Source organism: Ictalurus furcatus, chromosome 14 (assembly GCF_023375685.1).
Source record: "Ictalurus furcatus strain D&B chromosome 14, Billie_1.0, whole genome shotgun sequence".
In the NCBI taxonomy this organism is placed as follows: Eukaryota; Metazoa; Chordata; class Actinopteri; order Siluriformes; family Ictaluridae; genus Ictalurus; species Ictalurus furcatus.
The window spans coordinates 2,620,593-2,633,774 of record NC_071268.1 but is presented as its reverse complement, the minus strand read 5'-3'; the positions used below and the strand labels follow the sequence as shown (position 1 = coordinate 2,633,774).

General features: G+C 39.6%; 1 protein-coding gene across 4 annotated transcripts; it reads right to left on the bottom strand.

Moving 5' to 3' along the window:
- Positions 1-980: 980 nt before the first annotated feature.
- Positions 981-11,662, bottom strand: cradd (CASP2 and RIPK1 domain containing adaptor with death domain). Of its 4 annotated transcripts, none has more exons than XM_053642381.1 (3): positions 11,342-11,662; positions 9,994-10,084; positions 981-3,422 (listed from the first exon to the last, which is right to left on the bottom strand). In XM_053642381.1, exons 1-3 carry the CDS (start codon positions 11,381-11,383, stop codon positions 3,127-3,129), a joined length of 429 nt encoding a protein of 142 aa, XP_053498356.1. In that variant the 5' UTR covers positions 11,384-11,662; the 3' UTR covers positions 981-3,126. The 4 variants fall into 4 exon arrangements, with proteins under 4 accessions (XP_053498356.1, XP_053498355.1, XP_053498353.1 ...); XM_053642380.1 differs by having other exon boundaries at positions 9,994-10,649; positions 11,347-11,661; XM_053642378.1 differs by lacking the exon at positions 11,342-11,662 and adding an exon at positions 10,852-11,161 and having other exon boundaries at positions 9,994-10,649.
- Between the last annotated feature and the right edge of the window lie 1,520 nt (positions 11,663-13,182).

Below are 13,182 nucleotides of genomic sequence, written 5' to 3'. Positions count from 1 at the left end.
ACTGTAAAAATGCCCAATAAATTACTGTATATATAATTATACACTATTTAACTGTAATATGCACTACATCGTGGGTGATTTCTGTGACGAACTTATTAATTACAGTAAATTACTTTTTATCAATTGATCACAGTAACTAAAAGGAGTAAGTTACTGTAATTGTAATATATCTATATAATACTTTTTTTTGAAGCTGTGAAACACGTCTCTTCTCTGTGCAGTGGACCTGACACATTAAAACACACACTGTCACAGTGTGGCACAGTATTAACACACAGATTCTTTCTGATCTCCTTTCAGAAGAAATCGCCTTTTGAAGTGTTTCTCCCCACTTTTACGTCGGTCTCCTCCTCAGCGTTAACACCCTTTCACACCGAGCGTGTTATTAGCCCACACATTAGTCTTCAGCTAATTCATGCCTGCACGATAGGTGGCGCTGACCTTGTCAGAGGTCTGTCATAACGGAACCCAGGGTGACAGGATGCAAGTGCAGACACACAGACACACAAAGAGTGTTAGCCCATGTTTCTGCCTCAGCGCTAGCCCATGTCTTCTCTTTCTGACTTTCTGTCGTTCTGGTTTTAACGCCAGACTTTTATTTTCACATAGCCAACCAAACAGTTTTACTACACACCCAATATTAAAACGTAGTCTCAGTCTGTCATTCACACACACACACACACACACACGCACGCACACACGTGTGGCATGAACTCTGATATACAGAAACCCAAACCAAAAAAAAATTCTGTGAAAGAAAATCACAGCACAATTAGAGGAAATAAACCATCATGCAGCACAATCTGTAGCTACAAGTATGACTGAATCTCTCAGCTGTGCAAATCTATGTGAATTTTGCTACATGAACTAAATATCATAAATCCTGTACAGAAAAAATCAATGCTTTCTTGTCTTTTATTTATTCATTTACATGGGATTCATTTTCGTATGATTCATTTTCATGAGATTCATATTCAAGTGATACGTTTTCATGTGATTCATTTACATGTGATTCATTTACTAATTTGCTTCTCTTTAAATCCAGTTTTAGACTGAGATATTACAATGGTCTTTCCAGATTATTACTTGCTACACTGTATGAGATAACCCCAGTAAAACTGCCTGAATTCTATAATATAATTTGTTCACCATGTTAAGTTTAAATCCTCTAAAAACAGATTCACAATTAAATAACATTACATCCTTCAAAGCATTGGCATGTTCTGCTTACTCTCACAATCCTCCAAAGTCTCCATAAACAAATGAGACAGCAGTGTATCCTACAGAAACCGAACGTTGTCCACAATGTGAAAACAACTCGGAGAGTAAAGCTGAACTAACCAACAAAATTACCAAGACTGATAAACAGTCTGCACGGAATAATAAATATAACGTCCTAACCTTTTAAAGACTTGTAACAAATAATATAACAGTGTATCACGTAAAGCCGAGGAGATCACACTAATAAAATTAAATAAACAGAAACTCTAACCCGGTCAGAGCATCAAAACAGACAAGCACATTAATACAGAAGTAAATTTTAAGAGGAGTGAGTCCACAAAATCTAGGCGAAGTAATGCAACGACAATATCTTCAATAAGAATCCGAATTCTGTAGAGCTGGAAGGCCGAGTGCAAAAAATAAAAATAAAAGAAGAGTGAAAGAGATTCTGCTGTGTAGATGATGCAGTTCACCCCGATATCAAGAGTTTAACATAGTCTCCTGCTTCCTCCGCTGAAATAAAGTCCTTCTGAACACCGTTATATGTAATACGAAGCCGAGCTGGGTGAAGTATTCCATAGCAAGCGCCCTCAATACCACAAAGTTGATGCCGAACACAATGCTTTCTGTACATTTTATGTGTATTAATATCACTGATTATTTCATCCAGCGTCACCTGGAGCTGTTAAAGGAAGTGACACTAATATAGTTCCAGAAGACTTCAAATCCCACAAAAATATGAGAACATGAACAAGTACAGCCTATCTGTACATCTAAACACGAGGGTTGATGTAAATGTTTATAATGGACCAACACTTACTTGCCTTTGTATCAGGTAAATCCAGCATACAAGTACTCTTTGCACTTACGCAATCATGACTGTAACCCTAACCCTTGGCACAATTTCAATCTCCATTTGCATCAACAGAATCTTGAACATAAACTTGTGGAATATAAACAAAAACTTTGAAAGCGTAAATGAAAACTCTGGCAGCGCATTCGTAAACCATGATTAACAAAAAGGAAGCTTAGAAAATTGTTAATAAAGAATGCTGTTAATTCGAAGACCGTGTTAAATTCATGTCACTGAGTTCAGTTTCAGTGTTCTTCTTTCTTACTGTATATTTTTGTTAATTTTTTTTCTTGAAAAGTTACATTCAATACTTTTGGCACAAATTTAATTCCAAACTTTTCTCATCCTGTGCACGCCTATAACTTTATCTCAAAGTTCCTTAGTTAGCATGCTGTTTGGTCTTCATTTTCAGAGTTTACTTCAGATTCACAGTCTGACCAATGGCACTTGGGGATCTTTTAACCAGAAAAGGTGAACCTTTTTTAATGATTCACTGGTAATAGCCAATTTTAAGCCAAGTGTGTCTTTGTAATGTCTTTCATCTGTATAAACTTGGAGCTTCCACGGCACACTGGTTGAATACTTATGAAAAATAAAAATTTTCACCTTTTAATTTTTTTTCTAAAGATAATGCTGACAAATATTGTATTTGGACTTTGAAAAACACACACACACACACACACACACACACACACACACAAAATCAAATGACTGCATTTACTGTGGTGAATACATTTTAGATTTACTGACGAATAAAAAGCAAGCTTTAATTAAAATTTTTACATTTTCCTAAAATTTCAATGTTTCTCTATCAAACAGAGATAAAATCTTTTAAAAAGATAAGTTCTGCTGGTGGTACTTCCAGTCTACAGTATATTTCAGCAACTTGTCATTTCAAAATGACAAATTAGCAAGAAAAAAAGAATCTCTGGCTTTCTTCAATACTGCTCTGTATGAAACAAAGCATTTGTGCGTGTGTGTGTGTGTGTGTCCATTTCTCCTGTCTGGGCAGGGAGGTTTAATCTTAATGGCAGAACCAGTCTCAACTAGTCTCAGACAAACACCTGGTTGAGGGAAGAAGGATGAATTTCGGAATTCTGTAGACTCTGGAGTAGACGCTGCACCGTAGCTCTCCGACCCTGAGTCTGCTTCCACATCACCAGGGCTGCCAGCACCTGACTGTGACTGCTGTGTGGATGATCTGCACGGCAGCGGGTGATCTCTACCGATGTCAAACCCAAGTCCAGCAGCACCATCTCCCACTCCAAGCCGAGCCGAGCTGCAAGCCTATTCAGCTGCTGATCAGATGGAACCATTTGAAGGATGTGTTTAGGAATGGCCCACTGAGCTAAACAGAGAGAGAACATTATTTTACCTACATCCCCAAACTGTATGTCTAGTTTTAAACATTTAAATCTAATGCAAAATGATATTAATTTCAACATTTAATTTCAACTGAGCCAATACCACTACAAACTTTTTTTGAATAGGAAAAAAAAGCGAACCAATATAATACAAAAAATTAAAATAGAGAAAATGGACCAGTCCAGCAAAACCATAAAAATAGAAGACATATATATTTACCTCTGTAAACTTCTAACTAACTACCAATGAATTGAAGTCACAATAAAATTCTCAAATTTACAGTGGCCTCACTGCAGTGCTGATGCCATTTCTGAGCAGTACCGCATCTATTCTTCTTTTGCTCAAAACAAGTTAGATATTGGACTGGCACCCTGTCCAGGTTGTACCCCGCCTTGTGCTCAATGCTCCCTGGGATAGGCTCCAGGTTCCCCGCGACCCTGAAAAAGGATAAAGCGGTATAGAAGATGGATGGATGGATGGAAGTTAGATATTATTTTTGTTTGAACATCAGAGATTGAAAAAAAAAGAAAAAGTTCACATCCCCAGTTTGTTTTGAGAGAACCGTAGTTGGAGCGTTTTACATACACCATGACGTGAAGCTACAACTACTCCAAGCAGAAAAACAAGGCTGCAAGTATTCACTGAGCAGAGAGAAAGAAAGGCAAAGTCAATCCTCATAGAAAGAAACTAAAGCACAAATCCTGATTCACACTAACAGATTAGAAACTAAGAAAGACGTGCAAAGGCAGAATCTAAAATTATAATTATTGGAAATCAAAAGATAAGATTATAAAGGTGAGCAAATTATTTATCAGAAATGTGTGTGTATTAGAGAGAAAAAGACAAGAGAGATTACCGTGGCAATCAAAGAAGAAAAAAAATAGAAAAGAAGGCAAGGCAAGGGTTTGTGATATACACCTTCATCAGTCAGAGGTTATAAAGAGTAACACTGTAGAGGTGTGTAAATTACAGAAGGCGATGTCCGATGCAGAAGTATGCTCTGGCCCCATCCTAACGTGACGATGTAGCTTACAGCAGGTTATGGTCGCTGAACTGTTGGATGTCCAAGGGGTGCTCCGAAAACAATGTAGGCTTTATAGATAACTGGAGTAGTTTTGAGGGCAAGGCTGGCCTATTATGGCAGGACGGTATCCATCCCATTCGAGAAGGTGTTGCTCTCATATCTTACAGCATAGCACATAGTCTCAGAACAGGCCTAGTTAATCATTGACCATCCAGAGCCAAGGCCAGGGAGCAGACAAGCAGGCTAAACCAGCCGTCTGCTAACTGCACTGAGTCGTCCCCTAGGTCCCACAACACGAGACTGTGTCTGTTCCCCTGGCTAAACAAAAATGTAGAAACACTCAACGTTTGTTTTAGTAACCTAATTAACATAGAAAATAAATAAATAGTAGATTTCTTGCGTTTAAAGCACTTATTGTTAATGAAACCATTACTGATCAGGAGTTTAATATAATGTGTTTATCAGAAATATGGATTAAACCAAATGAGTACACAGTACTAAATGAAGCCAGGATACAGTTACAGTATCTCACAAAAGTGAGTACACCCCTCACATTTTTGTAAATATTTGATTATATCTTTTAATGTGACAGCACTGAAGAAATGACACTTTGCTACAATGTAAAGTAATGAGTGTACAGCTTGTGTAACAGTGTAAATTTACTGTCCCCTCAAAATAACTCAACACACAGCCATTAATGTCTAAACCACTGGCAACAAAATGTCCAAATTGGGCCCAAACTGTCAATATTTTGTGTGGCCACCATTATTTTCCAGCACTGCCTTAACCCTCTTGGGCATGGAGTTCACCAGAGCTTCACAGGTTGCCACTGGAGTCCTCTTCCACTCCTCCATGATGACATCACGGAGCTGGTGGATGTTAGAGACCTTGTACTCCTCCACCATCCGTTTGAGGATGCCCCACAGATGCTCAATAGGGTTTAGGCCTGGAGACATGCTTGGCCAGTCTATCACCTTCACCCTCAGCTTCTTTAGCAAGGCAGTGGTCATCTTGGAGGTGTGTTTGGGGTCGTTATCATGCTGGAATACTGCATACTGATAATGCTCTGCTTCAGTATGTCACAGTACATGTTGGGATTCATGGTTCCCTCAATGAATAGCCGTATGAGTGCTGCCAGTATTGCTGCAGAGGTTGAAGGGGTGGGGGGTCAGCCTGTCAGTGCTCAGACCATACGCCGCACACTGCATCAAATTGGTCTGCATGGCTGTCGTCCCAGAAGGAAGCCTCTTCTAAAGATGATGCACAAGAAAGCTGGCATACAGTTTGCTGAAGACAAGTAGACTAAGGACATGGATTATGAGACCAAGATAATCTTATTTGGTTCAGATGGTGTCAAGCGTGTTTGGCGGCAACCAGGTGAGGAGTACAAAGACAAGTGTGTCTTGCCTACAGTCAAGCATGGTGGTGGGAGTGTCATGGTCTGGGGCTGCATGAGTGCTGCCGGCACTGGGGAGCTACAGTTCATTGAGGGAACCATGAATGCCAACACGTACTGTGACATAATGAAGCAGAGCATGATCCCCTCCCTTCGGTGACTTGGCCGCAGGCCAGTATTCCAGCATGATAACAACCCCAAACGCACCTCCAAGACGACCACTGCCTTGCTAAAGAAGCTGAGGGTGAAGGTGATGGTTTAAACCCTATTGAGCATCTGTGGGGCATCCTCAAATGGAAGGTGGAGGAGCACAAGGTCTCTAACATCCACCAACTCCGTGATGTCATCATGGAGGAGTGGAAGAGGACTCCAGTGGCAACCTGTGAAGCTCTGGTGAACTCCATGCCCAAGAGGGTTAAGGCAGTGCTGGAAAATAATGGTGGCCACACAAAATATTGACAGTTTGGGCCCAATTTGGACATTTTCATTTAGGGGTGTACTCACTTTTGTTGCCAGTGGTTTAGACATTAATGGCTGTGTGTTGAGTTATTTTGAGGGGACAGTAAATTTACACTGTTACACAAGCTGTACACTCACTACTTTACATTGTAGCAAAGTGTCGTTTCTTCAGTGTTGTCACATTAAAAGATATAATCAAATATTTACAAAAATGTGAGGGGTGTACTCACTTTTGTGAGATACTGTATATACATCAGCCCATATCAGGTGTTGCACTTATTTATAATGATAGTCCAGGCGTCACACAAAAACCTAGTCATAAATTCAACTCTGAAATTCTTCATACTAGTACAACATATGTAGCCACAAAAAATAAGTCTACAAAGTCTATTCCACTAATTATTATTTACAGATCCCCAGGGCCATATTCTGAATTCCTCTGTGAATTTGCAGATTTATCTCGAACCTGGTTGTTTCTACAGACAAAGCATTAATTGTTGACGATTTTAATATTCATTCTGATAACCCGGAAGAGCCTCTGAGAACAGTGAGGGGTCACTAAGAACGTAATAGGACCCACCCATAATGGTGTTCACACTCCTGACCTGATACGAACATACGGATTAAATATAGACAATATAGTCACATTTTCTGCAGTCTGAAGCTCTCAGATCATTATCTCATCTCGCTTAAACTGTGTATTGATCATAATATAAGCACCGTGCCACACTACCACTTCAAACGTACATTCACATCAGCTACTGCACAGAGTTTTGTCGATAACCTCCTAGAGATATCAGCTATGATTGAATCACCATCTGATCCCAAAGAACTTCATCAGAAGACTGAAAGCTTAGAGTCAATGTTCCGCTACACACAAGATAAGGTAGCTCCACTTAAAAGAAAAATAATTAGAGAGAAAAAGCTAGCACCCTGGTATAACAATCATACACACACCTTAAAACAGACCACTCGACAATTAGAACGTAAATGGCATCAAAGCAAATTGGTAATATTTCAAACAGCATGGAAGGAGAGCCTCCTGAACCATAGAAAATCTCTCAGTGCTGCAAGATCAGTCTGTTTCTCCATGCTAAATGAAGATAACAAAAATAATCCTACATTTTTATTCAATATTGCAGCAAAATTAACTAGGAATAAAACCGCCACAGAAACTTGCACACAATCATTATACAGCAGCGATGATTTCATGAATTTTTTCACTCACAAAATTGAAACTATTATACAATAAAAATTCAGACTATAGTGTGACCTTCACCCCTGCCCTGTGGAGGTTGTTGGTAACACTGACTGTTGTTTTTGAGTTTTTCTTGCTCTCACAATGTTTCTGTCATCGACTGCAGGTGATTTCCTGGGCTGACCCTTTCGGTGTTTGTTGCGCAGTACACCAATGGTTTGTGCAATGCCTCTGATTGATTTTTCCTGTTTTCTCAGCTTCAAAATGGCTTGCTTTTCCTTCCATAGACAACTCTCTGATCTTCATGTTGGCTTATCCTTTTTAAACAACAAATGTAGTCTTCACAGGTGAAATGGAATGCTAAAACCAAGAGTAGATGTTCAGAGCTATATATTGTATAAACAATCAATCTAACAGGACACACCTGAGTAACAAGAAACACCTGTCAGTCACATGTTCCAATATTTTTGCTCACCTACAAATAGTTGCTGTATGCTATGTTGTATGTCATTTAACAAATCTACATGTAAATACCAGGAAAGAAACGCTGAAATTTTCAACTATCTTCTCATATTCATCTTTTGATCGCAAACCCAAATGTCTTCGGTCTGCAACAAAAACAAATGAAGTGGCTTTGCCGTTCCAATAGTTTAGGAGAGTACTGTATGTCTGAGTGTTTAGTTGTTGTTCTCTGTTGTGCTGCCAACTTAAAGACTTTGTTGCTATATTTGGCAGCTTTTTAGACTTCTTTAGTGGTCTATATTTTAAATCTATTCTTGAATATATTTACAGTAATATAAGCAGATTATTCGATCTGTAACAGTTTCCTTCATATTCCCCCCCCCATAACTATTCCCTACCACTGCTTCTTTTATTCTGTTGCACTCTACACTCACCATACACTATTAGGAACACTACACTAACACTGGGTAGGGCTTCTTTTTGGTCTCGAGACCATCTGAATTCTTCAGGGCATAGATTCCACAAGATGTTGGAAACATTCCTTTGAGATTCTGGTCCATGTTGACATGATGGCATCACACAAATTCCTGCAGATTTGTCAGGTGCACTTTCATGCTGCGAATCTCCCGTTCTACCACATCCCAAAGGTGTTCTACTGATTTCAGATCCTGTGACTTTGAAGGCCCCTGAAACATTGAACTCATTGTCATGTTCATGAAACCAGTTTGAGATGACTTTTGCTTTGTGACATGGTGTATTATTGTGCTGGAACTAACCATTAGAAGATGGTAAATTGTAGCTATGGAGGGATGCACATGGTCAGCAACAATACTCAAATAGGCAGTGGCATTCAAGCCTTGATTGATTGCTATTAACGGGCTCAAAGTGTGCCAAGAAAACATTCCCCACACCATTACACCACCTCCACCAGCCTGGACTGTTGACACAAGGCAGGTTGGGTCCATGGATTCATTCTGTTGGTGGCAAATTCTGACCCGACCATCTGTGTGCTTCAAGGTTTGATGTGTTGTGTATTCTGAGACGCCTTTCTGCTCACCGCAATTGTACAGAGTGCTTATCTGAGTTACTCTAGCCTTTGTTATCTCGAACTAGTTTGACCATTCTCCATTAACCTCATTCATCAACAAGACGTTTCTGCCACTCACTGGATGTTATTTCTTTATCACATCATTCTGCGTAAACTCTAGAAACTGTTGTGTGTGAAAATCCCAGGAGATCAGCAGTTATAGAAATACTCATCATGTGGCACCAACAATCATGTCACAGTTAAAATCACTGAGATCACTTTTCCCCCCTCATTCTCTTAGTTGATGTGAACATTATCTGAAGTTGCTGGCCAGTATCTGAATGATTTTATGCATAGCCCAACTGCAACATGATTGACTGACTAGATAATTCCATGAACAGCTAAGTGTACAGGTGTTCCTAATAAAGTGTTTGGTGAGTGTAAACGTCTTCAGAAATTCTTCATTCTTCATGTAGCCTACTTTGTCATTCGAGATGCAAATGATCATGACAAATAAATGAATATGCAAATTACTCTATGACAATCTGGATATTTGGTCAACTTTTTGAGCATGTTTTAGCTACTCCTCTGAAAAGAGTTTGCAACACTGGTTCTCTGTGTTGGAAGTAAGGATGTAAATATAATATTTCAGTTCCACACTACAGAATTCGGTTTTCTCTCAAACTTTACATGCATAGAGAACTTCTTTCTTCATAAAGGTCATTTAATGCAAATACTTTTATCCTGAAAGAACTGCAGCATCGGCGACTTAGAGGAAAATTAGGCTTATGACCACAGAGCTTTTAGAGGATCCAACTTTACTTATCAAGCATTGTACTACATCTTGACATTATAAATCTCGCCCATTTCAGTAACTATTTAAAGTCCACAAAACCACCACAAAGACAGCTTTGACTGATTTATAACATTTCTCTTTGTTGGGTCTTGAAGAGTTCAGTAATAAACCCCCTGCTGTGAGGAAACTCACCGGTTGTGTTGGACAGCTCTGTACCCCTTCCTCCATCCTGCTCATCTTCATCGGCTAAAAGCAGCAGTTTCTCTTTAATCCAGGGAAAGTCCTGTTCGAGGGATTGCACAAACACATTAAAAGCATTGGGGCCACGGTTTGGAAGAATACTAAGCAGCAGTAACGTCTTATTTTTGTTAGACTTCTGTGACTGAATTTCCTCCACTTGGCCCTCGGTTAAAATGTCCTCTTGATATAAGTACTGAACTATCGTCTCATCCACTACGAGCTGCTCACAGAGGTGCAGTCTCTGCGCTCGGAGAAGGTCTCTGTGCTTCGGCTCCATCAGACAGTTAATACAGCTACATGAAGGGTTTTCTACGGTGGCCGAGAAGTGCCAAACTAATCACAAATATGAAAACAAAACAAATCCAGAAACAAAACAACACATTATAAACACTACGACAAATATAACAAACAAAACAAGGCAGGAGACACAACGACAAATCCGAAAACAAAATATTCTTCTTCTTTTTGTTTTTAATGGCGGTTGGCAAAGCAGCTAAAGGTGCATTACCGCCACCTACCGGACTGGAGTGTGTGCAGTAGATTAGTAGATTATCTGTCAATCAAGATATACAGGCAGTACAGCAGGCTGCGGTGCATAACATCAATAGCTGCGTTTACATGGACAACAATAATCCACTCTTAATCCGATTAAGACCATACTCTAATTAAGAAACTACCATGTAAACAGCAATTTTTACTGACCTTAATCTAATTAAGGTCATAATCGAAGTAAGCAATAATCTAATTAAGACAGGTGGAGTACTCCTGTTTTAGTCGCATTATGGACGTGTAGTAGTGACATGTAAACACCTTAATCACATTATGAACGTCGTGTGGGAGTTTTCACCGCATTTTCTGACAGGACACGATCACACACGGCAGTTGTACGTTTTACGGCGAACAAGAGAGTTCGACTGTGTCCCAAATCGCATACTTTCCTACTATAGGCCTGTAGTGGGGAAAAATACATGCATCTCGGCTACTATGTAGACGGTAACTACGCGAATTGGGACACACCCACCGCTTCAAGCAGTTGTCTATTAGCACGTACAGCATGACAAATAATTAACTGCACTTAAAGCGTTCGTAAAAAAAATAAATAAAAACACCCAAAACTGTATACGGTACCATAACGAAGACGAACTGTATGCTGATACGTGAAATTCTGGAGGGACGTCGGCGTGGCGCGGTGACGTAATGACGCGGGCTGAATCTAATTATGTTCTAAAACATGTAAAACGGGAACATGACAAGAGTATTCTAAAAGCGACTCATGTAAACACCTTAATCACACTATTACCTTACTTAGATTAAGGTCAATAATTAGATTATTGCTGTCCATGTAAACGTAGTCACTGTTTACATGCAGCTTGTGTTTCTTCTGAAGCGATAACCGCGTTATCCTGTAGCCGAACAACCGTCCTGGTCCACACAGCTCTGCTCTTATACCATTCCTTACTGCAATTAATGGGGAATAGTTTTTCCTTCTTCAAACTTAAAATATCCTTCTGCAAAAACCTAACACAAGCAATAAACAGGAGCAGACTGGACAGGGGAGATAAAACCCTGAGGAGGAAGACGAAACTTGAAATGGAGTTGGGGGTTTTTTGCCACATAAATACGTCCTGTAATGAACTGTAATGAGGATGTGGTATAAAGTTGGCTTGACGTTGGACGCTGGATATTCGCACATTAAGGGACCGTCTCTAAAGTTACATACGACATTGGTATACACGATTCTAACTTCAATAGCATTTGAAGAGAATGATTTACAGTCACATAACCAACTATATAGTATTCAGCAAGGTATCAGCTATAATGCACACCTTTTAGATTTTTGCTATTTATTAAAATAAACTGTCAAATCATATCTAAACATTGTGATGTTTTTGTACCATATGGACTCAGACACAAAATATCCCATAATGTAAAGCTCAATAGCATTTGAAGGGAATGACTTACAGTCACACAACCAACTGTAAAGTTTTCTTGTAGGTCTCATCTATGATGCACACCTTTTAGATTTGTTTTTTTTTTTTTTGTATTTAATAAAATAAACTATCAAATCATGTGTAAAATTTGCCATGTACAACCCCAAGTCCAAAAATTTGGGACACTGTGCAAAATGTAATTAAAAACAGAATGCAATGATTTGCAAATCTGATAAACCTATATGTTATTCACAATAGAACATAGAAAACATATCAGATGTTTATACTGAAGAAATGTACCATTTTAAGTTATAAATAAGGTAATTTTGAATTCGATGGCAGCAACACATCTCAGAAAAGTTGGAACAGGACCATGTTTACCACTGTGTAGCATCCCCTGTTCTTTTAACAACAGTCTGTGTACATCTGGGAAGTTTGTCCCATTCGAGTCTGGTACAGGATTCTAGTTGCTCAACAGTCCTGGGTCTTCTTTGTTGTACTTTTCGTTCCATGATGCACCAAATGTTTTCAATTGGTGAAAGGTCTAGACTGCAGGGAGGCCAGTTCAGCAGTCCTATGGTTATTTTTGTAAGCTTACAAACTGCAGTTTTGTCATCATTCCACACAAGAGACATCATCTTTACACACAGCACAAAATTGATGTGTTTTCCCTGCCCTCTTTTGATTGACAGGATATAATCGGCCCTCATCATCGGATGATTTTTAGATAGAGATATAATGCAAGTCCTCCTCTATGTCCAGACATCTTTGTTACAAAGACTGTTCTGTGTGACTCGGTTTGTGTACAGCATCCCTCTTCCTCTGTTATAAATAGTGCAGCGCTTCCGGGTCCTGTTGCATCACGAGAATGTCTGCTCACACAAAGCATTCAAATCGCTTCGTAAAATTGGAATTAAACCACTGGAGTCACGTGGATTATTTTACAATGCTTTTATGAACTGTTTGCAGCTTGAAAGTCCATCCATCCATCTTCTACCGCTTACTCCTTTTTCAGGGTCACAGGGAACCTGGAGCCTATCCCAGGGAGCATCAGGCACGAGACGGGGTACACCCTGGACAGGGTGCCAGTCCATCACAGGGCACAATCACATACACATACACGCACTACGGACACTTTAGACACGTCAATCAGCCTACCATGCATGTCTTTGGACTGGGGGAGGAAACCGGAGTACCCGGGCAGCTTGAA

Excerpts from the sequence above, each read along its gene's own strand:
- cradd (XM_053642380.1), bottom strand. The coding sequence starts at position 10,318 with ATGGAGCCGAAGCACAGAGACCTTCTCCGAGCGCAGAGACTGCACCTC. Across the intron at positions 3,423-9,993 it reads AGAGCTGTCCAACACAACCG|CTCAGTGGGCCATTCCTAAA; the intron begins GTGAGTTTCCTC and ends CTCTCTGTTTAG.